Source organism: Phodopus roborovskii, unplaced genomic scaffold, assembly GCF_943737965.1.
Source record: "Phodopus roborovskii unplaced genomic scaffold, PHOROB, whole genome shotgun sequence".
NCBI classification, from domain to species: Eukaryota; Metazoa; Chordata; class Mammalia; order Rodentia; family Cricetidae; genus Phodopus; species Phodopus roborovskii.
Window position 1 is genome coordinate 2,931,897 of NW_026126484.1, and position 19,855 is coordinate 2,951,751.

General features: G+C 40.1%; 1 protein-coding gene across 1 annotated transcript in view; it reads right to left on the reverse strand.

Moving 5' to 3' along the window:
* Positions 1-305: 305 nt before the first annotated feature.
* Positions 306-19,855, reverse strand: part of Amph (amphiphysin) — a 190,960-nt gene continuing 171,410 nt past the window's right edge. Inside the window, exons 18-21 of the mRNA XM_051194671.1 lie at positions 11,381-11,587; positions 10,368-10,634; positions 7,693-7,794; positions 306-1,485 (exon numbers count right to left, since the gene is read on the reverse strand). Of these exons, the coding sequence (XP_051050628.1) occupies positions 1,378-1,485; positions 7,693-7,794; positions 10,368-10,634; positions 11,381-11,587 (684 nt within the window). The 3' untranslated portion in view covers positions 306-1,377. The remainder of the gene's footprint in view (positions 1,486-7,692; positions 7,795-10,367; positions 10,635-11,380; positions 11,588-19,855) is intronic.

The following is a 19,855-nucleotide window of genomic DNA, read 5'->3' on the forward strand; positions in this document are numbered from 1 at the left end:
TATGAGTCATACGGTTGCCAGTGATTCACAGACTGAGTGTCCACAGCCAACAATAGAAGGGGGTCTCCCCACAGCTGTTATTTGTGCTCTAGTAATTACTGGTTCCCAGGAAATACTGAGTGACCAGCAAGAACTGGGATGGAGGGATGGTGAAGGAAGGCAGGGCCATGGAGCACAACCGAGAGGTGGGACAAGCACATGTCTGCACAAATAACAACGCCAATAAAACTGTTTCAAGTAGCATGTCCAACTGGATCAAGATTTTAAAAGAAAAAAAAAAAAACACTCGTGAAAAATAATCTGTGTAACTTGGAGGTTACCAAAGGTTTATTTGGAATGACACAGCACTGAGAACATAACTGTTACAGATGGTTTGTGATACAGCATTCATCACCTCTTTCACTTTAGAATGGTCTGTGAAGATGAGTTGCATAAATATAACGTGGAAGTATATAGGAGCTTTTGTCAATAGGTTCTTTTGCCCCCTCATCCAGCCAATTGCATAAAGGCAGAAGTGAAGACTGCATAGTTACTGATCCAGATCTAATTTTTATCTGGCCCCAGCAGCTGAGCAGCTACACAACCAGGCTCTGCTCTCTCCAAAGGGGCAGCAGCGCGGACGTGCTATCTGTTATATCATCCTGAAAACAGCACACAACACACACAGACACTGTCAACTGTTTTGGCAATGGAATGAGTGGTTTTGCCCTGAGGCAAAACTGCAGCTGTAATGCCAGACGGAATAAGAGCAATGCGTGTATCAATGACACTTAGAGGCGAAGAGCTACAGTGGAAAGGGAAGGAATCAGCTATGCATATGTAGCCATCTGCATACACATAGGTTCAGCAGGCATGGGAATAAGCTTGTGGGACTGTGAGTCCATACATATGTATATAGCGGTGATTGGAAAAGACTGTTAAGAACGTTTGCAGCTGTTTAGTTTTAAACACAGTAAACTTGAAGGGAAAGAGAGTATGTGCTCACATTAGGCAAGGGAGTAAAATGGTGTCTCACTATAGGATAACTCATTACATCTGCAGGGCAGCCACTCGACATCACACACTTGATGCAAAGAAGTCAGAGTCTGGTCTGGAGAAAGCTACTCTAGACTTGGGGAGGGGAATCAAGTACCAGTGTCCACAATTAGACGAAGCACACACAGACCTCTATTGAACACAAGGAACAAAGTAAGGATTTGTTCCTTAATTTGCTACTCTCCCCTCTTCTTACATACATGCTCTATTGATCTGTCTTCCAAAGCCTCATCTGGCACCAGTCTGTCAGTCATTATGAGGGTAGTAGCAAGAGCAAACTCCTCTGCATTTCATGAGGGTTTAAAAACCCAGGCATGTGACTATTTTGCAACATCTGCAGCCCTACTCCAGACGCCGAGTGAAGTTCTCTGGAAAGAGGCCTTTGTAGGTGGCCAGGTCTCTGTACTGAAGCCAGTCTGACTCCTTCACCCCCACCAACCAGCCTGCATCCTGCAAGACAAGAACAGGGTTTCAGAGTACAGAAAACTCCTGGGCATAGCCATAGTGCCAAGAACTTTCATAATAATCCATTCATCTAGTACCGCAGCCTCAGGACAAAACACTACTATAAAACACTGTAAAATTCAGAAGTTGAAAAACTAATGAATAATTTAGGTTATGCATTATTGTACATAGCTAATGTAAGGTTAATTTTAACATTCTAATTTTGTATAAGGTATATTTAGTTAACATTAACTGAGTTATTAAGCTATTAAGAAAAAGGAATTTCACATGAAAACACGGCATTCAAGGAGCACAAACTTGGGTGAGCTCAGGATTGAGGAAACAATCCTTGGTGCCAAGTAGAGTCAAACATTTTATAGTTGTTAGGTTAGAATATAATGCTGACATGGCCACCAAATGTCTGGTGTTGCATCCTGAGCCACTTTCTTATAGGAAAGAATTGTCCCACATAGCCCCAAACAAAGCACCCTATACAAGGCTCATCACAACTGAATGCTGGACAATTGCTGCCTCATACTGCTGCTGCTGATGTTTCACATTCCTACGGATTACAGAGAAATTTGATGTTGTGGTATTCTTGTTTGAGATACATGTTCTTTCTAAATGACCTTTGTTTCTGTTATTGGTGCCATCATGCAAGTCAAGGCATTTAGCCACAGAAAGGTTAGAGAATTCACACTTAGATGGCCACCTCCAGAATGGGAGACAATTGCAATAACTGATAATTGTAAGCTGCTTCCTGCCCTTGGCCTCTAAAGAAAAAGCAACATGGAAGAATACATACTACATGGACAGCAGTGGGAAACAACTATTTTTATTATGTTAATCAAGGCAGGAAAGAGAGCCCACTTAAAATGAGGGATGGCCAGATTTAATCTGAATGAATCCTCCATGAAGCTCAAGAACATCTGATAAAAAGAGGTCTCAAATTAAATAAACTGTTGGATATAATCCCTTTGATATCATCTGGGATTATAAATTGGTGCTTTTGTATAGGCAAGAAATATAAGCACTTAGACAGGCCAATTTTTGAAGAGAGAAAAAACCCCACAAAAATAACAAAGGAAAAAAATGCCCCAATAAACTGACTGATAATAGTCTTGATGAGGAGGAAAGGTGCCCTCCTTGAAATTATGATGTCACATATGTGAAGGACAAAGTTATACCTAAAGTAGGAGATGATAAATATACATTTTTCCAAGCCTCTAATATGCATATGACAGGTCAGTTCCCCTTCCACATATCTATACTGGATTTTATTTGCAGGGAGTCAAAACCTAATGAGGCCAAATAGAGCTAGGCATTTTTAAAATTGCTTCAATAGAAAACAAAAAGATAAGCGACATCCACAAACCCATAATGAAGATATATTCTAACACATTACTCTGAAATACAACTTTAACTGTAACATGAAGGATATTAGGCAGTATAAATCTTTAGCTGAGGAAAATTAAATTTAACTGCTGAGAATATATGGTAGAGAAGAATTTCCAGTTTTGGTTATGGATGAAGAGCTTGTATTGGATAGATACTTTAGCATTGAGTAAGGAGTCAGAAAATGATGCAAGTGTGTGTGCATATATGAATCTATACATAGCTAGACATAGTTGTAAAATAAAATTATAAAATAGAAGTTTATATATAGTTAAGTGGGTGTATGTCATGTGCAGAGCTAGCTGAAGGCACTAAGAGTGACAAAAAGCAAGCAGAGAATGGAGGATGTTTAACCCTCCAATGTGAGAACAGCTTTTCCCCAAGTACTGTCCTCATTCTGCATGCTGCAGGGTTATAGAATTGGAGGTCACAAGAGCAGCTTTCTACTAATAGGCAGGAAAGCTCTTGGAGGAAGTGAGTCCTCAAGTGCTCAGAGACACTTTGCTTAAATCCTGGGCAGCACTTATACACGAGATGTCAAGAATTAGGGGAGAACAATGGCAACATGGTTGAGAAACGCAAGGAGAGTTTGGGCACTCTTGAAGCTGGAGAGTTGGCTCAGTGGTTCAGAGTGTAAACACCTGCAAGCACCAAGGTTCAATTCCGAATACCGGAGTTTGGTTCTTAGAACCCACATCTGACAGCTGTAACTCCAGTCTAGGACATTTGACACCCAGCCTCCCTAGGCACCTGCCTCTTGTGCACATATCCCCACACAGTCACATGTGCATACATAAAGTTTAAAATAAAAACAAATCTTAAAAAATAATGCTTACCGAGTCAGGAGAATTGATAAAATACTACACTACAGGCTTTCTATAGACAGCCGCCCTAAAAAGACCTTTTGTTTGAGAGGTAGGAATACTGTCCTATGAATAAGAATTTATAAAAGATCTATAGGTACACACCCTGAGAAAATATGAAACAGTCCTCAACAAATTGAGGTTAATAAGTTAGTAATTTAAGTGCCTACAGAACAAAAAAATAAGTAGCCTTTAGATATAGAAAACAGAATCCAGCTCTCTACAATGTACTGTACATTTACCATGTCTAGTGTCAATATAAATGTTACCAGACACACCAGGCAGTAGTGGTGCATGCCTTTATTTCCAGCACTCAGAGAAGCAGAGGCAGGCAGATCTCTGTAACAGATATGAGGGCACCAATATGGGAGCTTAGTGCTCTGGGGTGGGCTATGGCTATCTGGTCATGTGGTTTTAGGCATTTGAAACTGTTTTGTGGGAGAACTATGGAAGAGTTTGAATCCCTGAGCAAGAAAAGACCTTGAATGCTGTACACACAGCCTAATGGGCTGTTGTGATGAGACTTTGGGAAATCAGAGTGCTGATAGAATGCAGAAGGTGAAGAATGACTGTGTCCATGAGGCGGCAATGAGGAACAAGGACTCTACCAGAGGCTACTTGTGTTTTATTCTACCAAAGAGCAGGCTGTGTCTTGCCTGTTTCCTGAAAGTATTAGTGATATTGAACTAAAGGTTAAAAATAATGAATGGACTAAGCTTGACAGAGGACATTTCAAGATAGCATAATATCCAGACTGGGGTATAGTCATAACCAATGGTAATGCATTGGCTTAGATTTACAGTGTAAACGAACAGAAAGATGTAGAAAATGTATAGTTTCAGGCAAATGGCTTGAACAAGTTATGGCTATAAACATAACTGATAAAGGGATAGTAACTAATGTAAAGCCAAGAACTTTGTACTGGAAAAGTAGGAAAGCCACACTACTCCTGCCACCAAAGACTCCAGCTTGTAAAAATGCAAACTTATTTGGATTTTTAAAATTTTAAATAGAATAATTGGATGAAGAGATCTTCCAAAGGCATCCTGATTGGGTAGGACCACTTAGTGAAGTGGTTTCTCAAGTTCATGCTTGAAGGGACAAAGATGCTACTGTGATCTAAGGAAGTCAAGCTATACTTTGAACAGGCAGCCAAGTTTTTCTTTTTCTACATGGTATTCATTTTTTTTAAAACATACAACATACAAGTGTTGCAGGGCCCTGGAGGTTTATGCCAAGGTTCTAAGAAGCCATTGAGTCTAACAATGTGTCGCAGAGTCAGATTTCCTGCATGGATCTCTAATAGGTCAAAGCTGTGAAGGTGAAGACTGAGTTGCAAAATACCCCATGAGAGACGGGAAAAACCAAGGTTGTCTGCCAAGAAAAACTTCATTCGCTTAGTGAAACCTTGGGTAGCCAAGAGAGAGAACAGTGGTGAAGAAAGCAGTCAGTGCTAGTGGAGCTGGGAACAGCCAAGTCTACTGTAGCACAGAAGACAATGCCACAGGCCCAGATGCCACACATGAGTACTTGGTGTTGAATCTGGTCCAGTATTTCCTTGCTCTTCTCCAATTCCTTCCTTCTGGGGATGTTTACACTGGGCCATTATATAATGCAATAGGGTGGTCTTTCTTCACTCCCTCCTTTCCTCCCTCTCTTCCTCCCTCTCTTCTTTCCTACCTTCCTTCCTTTTCTTTGTTTTGATCTTACAGGCCTCACAGGTAAGAGAATGTCAAGGTCTCAATTGAGACACCGAACTTTTGAGCAATGTTAGAATGTTGAGACTTTAGGAATATTGCAGATGGACTAAATGCATTTGCATTGTGAGGGAAAGGGGTCAAGAGTGAAGTGCTATATTTTGCAAGAATGTATTTGGTTATCAAGTTGACAACAAATATGTTTGCTCTGGTTGCTTTCCATTGTCAACTTGATTAAATTAATAAATGCCTAGAGCATTTCATAAGACATGTCTTAGGACTTTTCTATGAGTGCTTTATCATTGAGGGTCAACTGAAGGGAGAAAACCTGTCCCAAATATACAAAGCACAGCCTCATGTGTGCTAAGTAAATAGAAGTAAATAGAAAAACTGAGAAATCCAGCTAAGTCCTGGCATGCCCTCTTCTCTGCCCCTAGACTGCCAAGATGTGAGGAGGTGAGGAGGAGGAGGCTCATATGCACATCCCTACTACCATGGAGGAGGCTCATATGCACATCCCTACTACCATGGAGTCACTTGCTATCATCAGATTTTCCCAGCCACCCATGATGAACTGCAATTCCCAGTGATCCACAATCTTCCCCCAAACCTGAGCCCGAATAAGGCCTCCTTGCTGGAGTTGCTTCTCCTCAAGTATTTAGCTTCAGCAATGAGAAAAGCAACTAATTAAAATGGATTTTAATACCTTAAAATGCACAGAGATGTTTTTGTTTCTGCCTATACTGCTAATGTCTGCTTTATCAATTTTCCTCATGAGCAGCCTAATGATAAATAATACTTTCATTAACCCTTTCAGGGGATTTATTTAGTACTTATTAGCTATTGTTAATTGTAAGGTTTTCTTTGTTTTGTACTTTTCTGTTTTCTGGGTTATTGTTTTTGAGTGTGTGTGTGTGTGTGTGTGTGTGTGTGTTGAGAACGCAATTTACTATGAAGCTCAGAATAATCTTTAACTGGTGAACCTCACTATCTGCCTTTGCTTCCTGAGTGCTGAGATACAACATGGGCCACCACGTCCAGAGTGCTATTGGTTGCATTCATTTGTGAATTTATTTTTCTCATCTCCTTTTTATTTATACTTAAGTATATATACGTATATACATATGTATATACGTATATATGTATATACGTATATACATATAATTTATTGTTTTGTGTTTTGCGTGCCTATGCATCACATGTGTACAATGTCTGAAGAGTTCAGAAGAGGGTGTTAGATTCTGTGAGACTGGAGACTGTGAGCCACCATGTGTTCTAGGAATCAAGTCTGAGTTCTCTGGAAGAACAACCAGTGCTCTTAACTGTTCAGCCATCTCTCCAGTCCCAGTATGAAATGTTCTTCACTTATAATATTATTTATTTGATAAATTTATTATTTGGAAATCAGTTTTTAGTTTTAATATTTGGAGCTTTAAAATGTATTTTTTTATTAATTTCTAACTCTAACAGAGGCAGAGAATTTGGGTGTTTAGCCATCAACTAAATCTATTACCAAAAGAAAGAACAAAATGTTGGCGTATAAATGTTAACTTAAAAAGCTTTGATTGTAAACTGTATTTTAAGGAGAAGACTCAAATGCATTTCTTTAAAATTAGTATGGGAGTCATAGCTCTTCTCTGTAAAAATACATTCTCACAGGCCCATTTACACATGCTTTGCCTAGCAATTCAGAAGTCCTCAAATTGTGAATAGGAACAACCTTGGAGTCCTGTATCTTACAATCAATCATTCTGGTAAGAGATACTTTCCCCAAATGAGGTATAATTTAAATGCTGTGCTGTATAGTGGCAGAGTTGTTAGCAATGAAGTCCAATAAGGTATAACAAAGGCTATATAGGTGTAACTTCACCATGATCTGAAACATTTCACTTTCTCTATAATGTTTTCCCCAAGTTCTTTCCATGGGTTACCATACCATAAGAGGAAATTGCTTCTGAAAGGAATGTACAGTTCGTGCACAGTATCAGCCTTTCCAAAAACCCGGTTACAAGTATAGCATCCCTAGCAGGAAATCTGGAGACAAGAAAAGGCCATCTTATATAATTGTAGATAAATGGTATCATAAATGGGTATCCTGACAAAACAATTGATGGAGTGCTGAGCGTTCAAGTTCTTAAGGCCTTTTTGAATTTATTCTGAAGCATCTTAGACAACAGAGATGCTGCAGGAAGTCACTTGTCAAACTTGTCCTCAAAAAACCAATGTGGTCTGATGCACCTTCCAGTCTTATACATTACCTGGTCAGCTTCTGAGTCTGAGGGGACCACAAGCACCACATCACCCCTTTGCAGGTTAAGTTCATCAGAATTCGCTGCTTCAAAATCGTGCAAGGTTTCCACCTGCAAAACATTTAAACAATTGGTTAATTTGAGAAAGAAGCTGAGTATGGTGGCTCTAACTGTAACCCCAATCTGAATCAGGACTATAGATAAACATGACTTCAAAGCCAGCTTGCGCTACCTAGTAAGCTCTAGGCCAGCAGGAACATGGGCTACACAGCAAGACCATGCTTCAAAATAAAAAGAAAGAATAGAAGGAAGGAAGGAAACGATAACGTCATATTTTCTAGTAAGATTACAAGCACATAAAGGACAAAGATACACATTGCAATCCTGCTATGGATTTGTGTGTGGCGGGGAGACTTGGTCCCCAAAGGGGTGGTGAGAGGCATGGGAAACAATAAGATAAGGAGTGAAGTAGGAGGCCACTAGGGTGATACTCTCAAAGGAATTAGTGTGCTTCTCATAGAACCCTGGTTATTCTCCAAGATTATGAAACAGTGAGCTTTTCCATGTTCCAGCTTCCTGTGTCATCATGTGACCTTTTGTCTCACATGATAGCATCTGTCCTGGAGCCAGAACAGAGCCACTGCCAGTGTTGTTCTCTGAACTTCCCATTGTGAGCTAAATAACCCACTTTTCTTTCTAAAGATCTAGACTCCAGCATTTTACTATCATACCATAGAATAGGCTAACACAAACCACAAACCCCAAGGGGAGAAAAAAGCTCCGAAACACTTTTTGGAACACTACTTTCTATTTACTTAATATCCTTGCTTCTTACTAACTTGTAGGAGGCCATTCGTGTCTATCTCCATTAATTCAGTGTACTATACAATAGCTAAAAGTACTGTGGTGAATTTTAACTTGTTAATTTCTGTTAGATATTTTAGATATTTAATTTTGTTGTATTTGTTATATTTTGTTAGAAAAGTAATCATTGGTTATATATTGTCACTAATGATTATTTAAGTTGAGCTAAGTATTGACAAACTGAATAAATTTTTTTATAAAATAATGAAAAGCCTGGCAAACTGGTCACTTGAGTGTTATGCAAGAATTATTCTTTAATTAAACAAATGGCTTTTTTCCCCCACTCTTTCCAAGACAGGGTTTCTCTATATTGGCTTACTTGTCCTGAAACTCACTTTGTAGACCAGGCAGACCTCAAACACAGAGATCCACCTGCCTCTGCCTCCCAAGTGCTGGGATTACAGGAGTGTGCCACCACTGCCTGGCAACAAATGGCTTTTTAAAAATAAAGTTTCACCTTATGCCACAGCAGCTTGTTTTTAATTTGCACTTTTAAAAACATTTCTAAAATTTATATTATGGGAAAACAGAAAGACTAACACATTAAGTACCCATTTCTCAACTTGAAGGACTATATATAAGTTCCTGGCCTGTTGTATTTCTTCCATGTTGGTTCCTTGCAAACACCTGGACCCTCAAGATAAAACAATCTGCCTTTAAAAATGCATTAAAAATGTGGAATGAAAATTTTGAGTGAGAACTGTTATACAAAAATTAATTTCTGCAATGAGAACTGATGTCCAGAGAGGAACTGGGATGTGTACCGTGGGTCACATGGTAGTGACTGGCCAAGCTAAGGACAGGTCCCTTGTGCTCCAGCCTAGCCTGGAACAAATTTCCTGGACTTCACTTGTACTGCTTAAGCAAATAGCCAGGTTTCTAGCCCCAACTTTAACTCATATGTTCAATTCTTTTGCCCCAATTAGTCCATTCATAAATCTATTATTATACCTGCACCCATTTCCAGTGGTAAGGTGGGAGTTTCCTTCCAAAGGAAGAACAGGGAGAACAGATAGATATTCAATGCCATGCTTATGGACACAAACAGATTATATATGTATTTTAAAAGACAAATGGGTATCCAGGCATGATGGTCTGTGCCTGTCTCCCAGCTGTCTGGGAGGCTAAAGCAGACAATCACAATGTGAAGGAATGTCTGCCTATGCAACTAAGCAAGACCCTGCATCCAAATGAAAAAAGTACAAAGTATATGCCAAGTAGCTTGCTTAGCATGCACAGAACTGAGTTTGCTCCCAGGACTGAAAAACAAGGAACCAAATGAAAACAAGGGGTGCATTTTGAAATACAGTAGCAAATTATACAATGCTTACAATTTCTAATCAGATTTTTCTGGGTCATTATCCACTGGCAACACTAGGCTGTAAGTATGGTCTCTAGGCAATCAATGTTGTGTTGCTTTGTTTGACCAGTAAGAAGGCTTTAGTTTATGATGGTGCCTGGCTGGAAAAACTTTCTTCCCAGGAATGGAGGCTTATTTGTTTCATCCTTTTCAGAGGGCCCTTAGTGCCTTCAGGTACTTGCTTTTGGACTACTGGTTGGCCCCCTGATCTGCATTTGGAGTGGATGACTCTGCTTCCTGCCTATTTGGCTACTCCTTAGGAAATATACTGGAGCACAGCTGGCTTCAGATGCCTGTATTACTGTATGGACGTGTTACCATTTTTCCAGGGGAGGTCAGGGTAAAAGGAAAGCAAATTTGAGAAAGAATATACAATGCAAATAGCACACTAGAAAACCAGAAAGTGGTGCAAAGGGGACTCAATGAAAGGCCAATGACCCCGAAGTGACAATATAAACACCTTGTAGAGAAAGCCAGGAGGCACTTCCTGAGCGGCATCCTCTGCAGACAAGGAGGAATCCATAGCACCTGCTGCTGCAGGTGTAGCTGCCTGAGAATCCAGAGGCGTGGCCTCTGAAGCCAGTTCTGGTGTCTCACCAGCCTGGCTCCGGGGAGCCACATCTTCAGTGGCCTCTCTCGTTTCGGCACCCACAGTGGTTTCATGGTGTTCTCCTTCCCCTTCGTGGTTGGAGGCTGGCTCGATGACAACAGAAGGGATAACCTTCTCCTGATGGATAGAGAAGTGGATATTGTCATGGCCTGGGAAAGAAGAAGTGTGTTTGCTCATGGGCTGTCTTCTCCTGGCCACCTACACTTTCTGTGTGTCGCCAACCTGCAGTTCTGAGCCACTAAGTTTGCAGATTTTGAGCCTATACCTTACATTTGTCCCAACTTTCTCAGTTTCTCCTGATTACTAAAGCTTTAGTGAGGAGGACTCCAGGCTACTCTACTTTGCAATGGCTGTCCATCATGGTTGCCCAAGTCACAGAGTTTGGAGTATATTGTCTTTCATCACTGCAGGGAGACAGGAAGAGCTAGGGCCAACTCTAGCTTCATGCATGTGCTCATCGGATGATTTCCTTAAAAAGCGAGGTTTGCTTTGGTAAAAGAAGCCTGGTAGGGAATCTGAGATACTTGGATAATAGTAACCATGAAACACTGGTAATTGTAACTCGATCTCCGTATTCACACTGAGTTCCTACCAAGGGCTGGCGCTGGGCTAAGCCTCTGGGGGCATTTCTCATTCTAACAGCTTTGTCATCTCTATCACCCTCTGTCTTCCTCTCTCCACTGAGTTTTCTCATCATCTGCCCTTCATTTCTTCCCTCTCTCACAACTGCAGCTTCCTTTCCCCTTTTCTGTGCTTTAGCCATCAGGCGTAGGAAGTCCATTCCACAGACGACTACCACCCAGGCCAGCAGACTGGAGCCCACTAAACGCCCTCTCCTCAGAAGTCCCTCAGAAACCCCTTACCTGAGTGGCAGCCACTTCAGTCTCTGCTGGTGGAGGGCTCTCACTGCTTGCAACCTCAGTGCTTTCAGCATCGATTTTGGCTCCCTCCATGCTTTCTCCTTCTGCAGCAGGGAGGGCAGCCTTCTCTGCCCCTGTGTCTTCTGCTGGAACCCCTTCAGTTGGCACTGTAGTTCCCACAGTCTCATCAGCATCGGTACCAGGAGGGATCTACAAGGTAGAGAGAATAGTCACTATGCCTGGGTCTCCAGAGCCTCCTCAAGGCATCAGCATCACTCCATCATTCTTCCCCAACTGCCCAACTGCTAAGGCCATCAGCACTGAGCTGCTTTGCCATGGATGGAATCCCAGTAGTCAGGGGCAAGAGAAGCTTGTTCTGTGGTCATTTCACTCTTTCCAGGGCATCCAATGATAGGGATTATGCATCCCTTGACTTTCCCTTCAGTCAAGTATGGTGGATGGCATTGCAACAGGTCACATATACCATTCTTTAGAGGCTATTAGTATAAACAGTGGATGGTTTTCTCTCTCCATGAGCTTTTTTTTTTTTTGATGAAATTAGACAACAGTGGATTAAGCTTCAGGAAACACCTAAGTTATAACACTGAAGGGACCTGGGTTCCTGTGAGATCTGACTCACAGAGGAGGGCCACAGAGGAGTGGCATTCCGTCACACAGTCAGAATCAGAATGGTTGAATCACGTTCAGGGAAAAGGAGTGATGATATGGTTTCCTCTGAAAGAAGGTTAAAAGGATGAGGGGAAATAGCTTTAAATTCAACATGCATCAGCAATATGCACATATTCATGGAGCCATCAGCTGGCTAGAAAAATGTCGCCATCAGCTGGCTAGAAAAATGTCACAATCAGGCTTGGAGTCTTTACTAAGGGAAGCAAAATCCCAAAAAGTTTTCAGCAGTGTTTAAAAGATGAGATGATGAAATAGAAGAAGTACCATCACAGGTTTTTAATTTGAACAAATTGGGTTAGAGTCTATCTCTTTAATAGGATTCTATTCATAAGCATGGCAGACCTGATTTGACAAGGTAGAATAAAAAAGACTATTGAGAAAGAACATCCAGGCTGACGCTATATAGTGTACCCAGGACACAATCCAGACATTGATGTTGCTTTCTGATGGTTTAGCATCAGCAGGTGCACTCTCTTACTGGATTAGTTCTATGCTGTTCTCTGCATTGCCAGGGAAGCTATACTCATGAAAGCATTAGCTCTCCAAGCCCAACTTCTGAAGTGAGTGATGGAGAGCAGCGCTCAGTTAGCATCACAAACAGGGTAGGGGAATGTAACCTCACATAGGTACTCAGCATGACATTCTTCCAAGAATTCTCCTTTGCCTCAAAGTCACACCTACTATATTACTTAAAATTGGGGATAAAAGACAGCTGTATCTTTTGACACATGATAAAATATTATTCATATTTATAGAATTTTCTATGTTTTATAGGATAATTTCCTAATATAAGAATTTGGTTTTTTCACAGAAAGTGGACAATGGTGCGAAAGCAGCCACTTGTCTTTATTTCTTTTATTTTTACTCTGCCATTAAAGTACATGGATTCAGAAAAGTGATCCTCTTGTGTGAATTGCAGCTGATACTTAATTAAAATGAATTTTAAGTGTTGGTAAATACCAAAACAAGTTGAAAGTTATATGAAAATCTGTGTTTTGGTGAATGACTGAAAATTCCAACAAAAATAAAAGTAAACAATAATCCTCCATAAATGTTATTGTCACTGTTGTCAAAAGAAGTATAATTAGCAATAGCAGGAAGGCATCTTAATTCCAAGAAGAATAATGAACACTTGATCATTGATTTATTGTTGGTTAAATCAACAATTTTAGGCTGGGATGGAGCTCAGTGGTATATTTCTTCCAGCTGAGACTCTAGTTTCAACACCAGGTATTGTGATAAAAAGATAAGAAAAAGAAGGAAGGGAGGGAGGGACAAAGGGAAGGAGGGAGGGAGGAGAAATGGACTTTCATTAGGATACTAAAGACCTAACAAGTTTTCTTCCATAGTGGGAACTAATAATAAAAAAAAACAATATGAATACAGTGACTCAAAGACTTAAATAGGGAAGGCAAACTGTTTAGTAATAATTCCATTATTTTTACTTTCCATGTATCTGGACAGAAGTCACACCTATGAACTATGCCTGATTTTAATAGCTTTGAAGACAAAATTTATATACATACAGACAGAATGCCAAACCGTGAATGTGTGCACACTATAGATGAAAAAAACATAGCTTGATATTTCATAATATGTACCTCCTCTTACATAAATTCTTTCATTAATATATGTTTTGAGCAGCCAATGTCATTAGTAATTGGTGCACTGTCTTAAGTGAATTAATGTTACTTCCTCAGAAGAAAGTATATTAATCTTCTATGGCATATTTGTGTTGTTGTTTTGTAAGATTTATTTATTTTACTTATGTGTATATGTGTATGTATGATTACACAGGTATGTCAGAAAAGGGCATCAGGTCTTCTGGAACTGGAATTACGGGTGGATATGAGGTACCCAAGTGGGTGCTGGAAACTGAACTGGGATCTTCTGGAAAAACAGTAAGGACTCTTAACCACTTAGCCATCTCTCCAGGAACACCAAAGGTAATTTTAACACTCATTTGATGGAAATGGAATCATTAGCTTATAAATGATTGTTTTCTGTTTGTCTGTCTGCGGTCTCTATCATATTTTACTATCACAAGATAGACATGTCATAGCTTTTCTTTGGCTAAGTCATTTGGAACAGGCATTGCTGAGGGAATCTGCTTGTTCAGGCAACCAAAACTGCTGTGACAACAGCCACCAGCAGGTGGAGACCAGGGACTCGATTTAACTGTTCTATATTGCCTGATCCTAGAAGGGAGTACCTCAGCATCAGGGCCTCCACAATTCACATTACCTCTGCCACATGAAAGGAACCTAACTTGTAGGACAGGGCTAATAAGAGTGGTGGCAATTTCCAGTGGTCACTCAAACACTGGAATGAGAAATGCTGGGAATGGATGCTAAGGAAATTAGCATCCATTTATTTATGTTTATATGACCCATTTATTTATGTTTATATGATCCATATGAGAATCGGGTACAACATACTTTGATAATTTTTTTTTCAGGATTCCTATGGAGATTTCATATTGTTATGTTTTTGATAATGTATTTTGCTCTTTTCATAATGGTCAGTTACTGGCTTGGAGTAGATGCTACTATGTGTGTGGAAGCTCTGTGCTATTCTAGCAACTTCTGACCTTGTTTTGAGAAGGGTAATTCTAAAGCAGGACTCACTGGTATTTGCTTACAGAACTTTTTACACTTTGCATTAAAAAATTAACAATATATTTAGATGTTCTTGTCAATAGTTTTGCCATTGTGTGATGTTTTATTAGTTAAATGCATTATACACAGTAATGGGTTTCATAGAATGTTTCCATTCAGGTATATCATTACTTGGACCATATTTGCCTTCCTATTCTCCCCCATCTCCATTTTTTCTCCTTTCTTTTGCCAGATAGTCTCACTTCTTTATTGTATATATACAAATGACTATATATATTACATAAATGAGCACACCCCCATACACACACGAGAGAGAGAGAGAGAGAGAGAGAGAGGGAGAGGGAGATGGAGAGGGAGAGGGAGAGGGAGAGGGAGAGGGAGAGGGAGAGGGAGAGGGAGAGGGAGAGGGAGAGAGAATGTAGTCTCTCTTCCTAATTGTGATTTCTTGTGATCTACCCCTAAGGAGTCTTTCAATCAGAAAACTTCAATTTAACATGACATGCCTCCCCTGAGTCTATCAATCTCTGTTCAGCCCCTTCTTGAGAGTCAGCAATGGTCCAGGAGTTGGATTTTTCCTTTTAGCCTTCCAATCTGTTACCTTTCCTATGCCTTTCCTCTGTACTTGCAGATCCCAGGTGTCTGCACCTATCACTACCATTTCTTTACACAGTAGGCCCTGGTCTTTCCACTTGGAACTCAAATCTTAATTCTAATATGGCATTTTCTTTTCTTACTCTCTTTACATCAGACTTACATCGACTCTTTTCCTCTCATCAATGTCATCTTGAATTTCACAGTGAGAAGACAAATTTGAATAATTTTCAAGTTTGTTCTCTAAAATGAAACTTTTACTTAGTAAGCAATCCTTTCCTTCCTTTGCATTGCTTAATGTGCTGTATGCTGCATAAACTGTTTTTGTTTAGTAACTTCAAATTAGGTGATATCTCGGGAGTTCCTGTATGTTGGAAACATTTTCTTTGTTCCATTTTGCATCCCATCTAGGGACATTCAGAAGCCCCTTTCAGGTCAACAGCTGGGAGAAATTGTCTCTGTTAGACCTTTGTTTTGTCAATTTGACATAATCCAGGACTATCTGGAAAGAAGAAACTCAGTTGAGAAAATGTCTCCATCAGGTTGGTCCATAGGCAAACCTGTGAGGCATTTTCTTGATTAATGACAGATGTAAGCATGCCCAGTACATTCTATGTGGTGGATCTAAGCTATGTAAGAAATCAGACTGAGTAAATCATTGGAAACAAGCCAGTAAACAGCATTGTTCTGTGGCCTTTACTTTAGTTACTGCATCCAGGTTCCTGTCCTGATTGAGTTCCTGCCTTGGCTTCTCTTAACAATGGACTGTGATTGGGATATATAAGCCAAATAAATCCTATCTTCCCTAGGTCGCTTTTTGTCATGGTGTTTGTCACAGCAGCAGTGATTTATCAAGCTGTTACATACAATCACCATGTACTTTGAATGTCCCAAATGTGTCAAAGGTATGCAAGCATGATCCCAATGGCATACTGTCAAGGTGTTGGTACTGTAGAAAAGCACTGCCATACTCAACCATCAATTGTCATGTAGGCTTGGCTATGACTTCTTTTACCTCCATGCTTTCTCTTACAGAACAGGCCCCTAGTCATAGCTGAGAATTCTAGAATATAGTACTATAGAAACTTTGATATTTTTTTCAAAAGTCCCTTTTATCTTCAATTTGGAGGATTATAATAGAAGAACTGATAAAAAGCTAATTTTATTTTTTGTAACTTTTTAGTGTCCATCATCCATCTTCAATCCATCTTCACTTATGGATTTATTTTATTTATGTTATTTTCTGGCATAAATGACATAAATGATAAGTGAAGACTATAAGAAGTATATATTACAGACTTTAGATAAAGGACACATTTTTATAATTGCAGGACAGCCTGCAATATGGTCAGAATATGGTAATATTCCTGAAGTTTGCTTTATAAAGACAGTAGATTGAAAGATCACTGAACTCTAGATTTTCCAATCCTAAAGAATAATAATTCTGATGCACAGATGGGCTGCTCCTGTAAATATTTTTATATTCCATCCTCAGCAAGAAACTTGCATTTACTGTGAATCCAACAGTCTCCAGGTGCCATCACAGAAGTTCTATGTTTACTGCATATTATTCTCTTAATATCTTAATATCTTACAGGTTATTCCCATTTCATGGAAGTTAATTAGGATATAAAAAAATGAACCAGTAAACAAGGTTTGTAATGGCCTGTCAAAATTTTGTGTTCATATCATACCAAGTCTGTATCCTAGAAAATAAACATCTGAATTAGGGAATTTTGTAGTAATCTTGAGAATCTGAACACCAACTACAGGCAATGTGGTGTTAGTTTCCAAACCAACCATGTTTGAAGAGGACTCTAAGTATGCTTTTTAAGCAGCCAATATGTATCCTATGCTCTTGGAATGCCACTCTTTAAATAACATTTTCTTGCTTCCTGTGTTACTTGGGAATAGGCTAAGACATGACACAAAGTATCTCTTAATTAATAGCAAATTTGCAACAAACAGAAATAAAGATTTTAGTTAGTGTCCTAGTTAGTTTTAATTTGTCAACTGGACACAACTTAGATGAAAACCATAATAGAGGATCAGATTGTCATGTTGACATGTCTATGGAGGCACTGTCTTGATTGTAGGAGCAATGAGTCTTCTGTGGGCAGCACCATTTCCTAAACAGGTATTCCTAAACTGTAAAACAAAGGTAGCTAAGCATAAGGTTGAACCAGCAGGCCAGCAGAGTCCCACACACACCTCCATCTCCATCTCACTCTGCTTTCAGGCCGCTACCCTCGTCTTTACTGCAATCCCATCAGAAGCTCTAAGAAGCTCACTTCTAGTCCAGTTCAAACCAATTACAGCACTGTTGCCATGGCAAACAGCTGTTAAAATTAGCTCCACATCTTCTTGAAAACCATCTGCAGAGATGCCAAAGTTAATGAATTTTTGTTGCTGTTAATTTGGCTTTAAGCACAGGGCACACACAGTATCTAGTAATGATACACTTTAGCATTAGGAGTTTCAATTAGTGATTTATTTGAAGAATCACTAGTAAAAGGTATAGCTTTTGAAGCAAAAATAAATATTATGTACTGTGCATGCTCAGAAGTGCAGACATGAGTAAGCAGTGGATGGAAAGCAATAATAACAGGTACCTTCAATGGGGCTTTCTTTATTTAATTTCACTTAACTGTGTTTGGTATTGAACTCTGAGCTTCAGTCAGGAAAAAGAAAATAGCACCAATACTGAGTCATAACTCCAGCCCTGAAGCTGGTTTAAAAAGATGTCTTTGCAAGTCAGGCATTGTGGCATGCACCTGCAATCCCAACATTCAGAGAGCTGAGGCAGGAGGACAGCTTGGGCTACATAGGTGACAAGCCAACCTACACACTGAGACTCTGACTCTAAACAAATGATAACAAAACAAGAGGAGCAGAAGTTCTCCTGTGTGGGAGCTGGATCAGGGTTGTGGAACTGAAGGAATAGTTCCAGGCCCAGCCTGAGACCAGATGAAGACTGAGCTGAAAATTACTTGAGTATTCTCATGTTCTACAGGCAGATATCCCAGCCCTGACCATGTGCAAGTCTCAGAGCAGTCTGAGCCTTGACAGATGGCAGTGCGTGGCCTAAAATTAGAGAAGGCAGCTGAGCATCACCCTGGGAAGGCCCTCTGGCAGCCCTCTAACATCGTGGCTTTGGAACAGTGGTAGCATTACTGGCTGAACTACTCCATGTGAATCTGTCACCCTTGGCTAGTAAACACAGGCTACTATAAACAAGACTGCTTCACCACACTGCAGGGATCTGAAAGCCCTTACATTTTAAAGCATTCAGTTGTAGAGTTTTAAGAGCAGAAGAACTTTAAGTTTATCGAGACAACTCCTTTGAAGGAGAGATGAGAAACAGGCACAGAGGGTAAAATGATTTCTCCAACATCAGCTTCCTACAGCCAATAAGCTCTTTCTGTGCATTCCCATTTTGGGATATTGCTGCTATGTCCCCTTTGACAACTGCTTCCCAGCCATAGCAGGGATGGGGGCACACATTGCCTGTGGGATGCTCAAGACTGAGCCGGAACAAGAGCTGTTTCATTTTGATTTTTTTCAGCTACACTTCAGGGACATCTCTCAGTTCTAAGAACTGATTGTAGAAAGTCCTGACATTTGCAGAGAGTTCAGCCTATGTGGGGATACTAATGTCCTTCAGAGACTCATTCACAGACAAAGAACTACAGTTAATTAGTGACAACAGAGAGAGGGAGAAATAGCCTCTCCCTTTGGTTACCTGATATAAAGTGTTCAGCCTTGAAACTATACACACACAAACAAAAATGGGCTCAGCGTGCTGCATTTATGTATTTGTGTATATGTATATATAAGTAATAATAAAAAGGGATTATTCATTTGAAACAGGATCCCTCACTGACCCTGGAGCTCACTGATTGGCTAGATTCTCCATCCTTCCATTTCTGGAACCCGCCTATCCCTGTTTCCTAGTGTTGTGACTATAGGCATGTGCCAACATGATTGACTTTTGGTGGGGGTCATGAGAATCTGAACTCAGGCCCAGGTCTGGGCAGCAAGCATGCCATCCAGTGAGCCACCTCCTCAGCTCCACTCCATTTTAAATAACCACACTAAGGTGAGTGTGAGCTAAGGTGAGTAAATGGTCAAAAGATCCCTGTAGATTCAAGATCTGCATGACTGGATTTTGAAGAAAAATTTGTAAAGAAGAAATCTTTATAGATTCACAGCTCTAAAATATATACCCTAGGTTCAGTATTGGGTCATCAACAATGTATGAAAGAAAAACCATAAATAATCAATACATATATGGCAAGCAAGGATAGGAGATAGGTCAGTGATCACGGGAAACCATTTGGTCTTGAGTTATGCAACCCCTCCCCCCCATCTACAATAATGCACTTGGCAGCCTGCACATACTGTGTTTAACCACTCTTCTCCAAACAATGCACCTAAAACCCTAGAACCTCCATAACCTCTCATTTGCACCAGGCAACACCTGTCCCCATTTCTGAACAAAGATATAAGTTTCCTTACCCCTAGTAACAATCACATTATACAGTCACTATTCAAGTGAATCCAAACATGTCTGGGTATT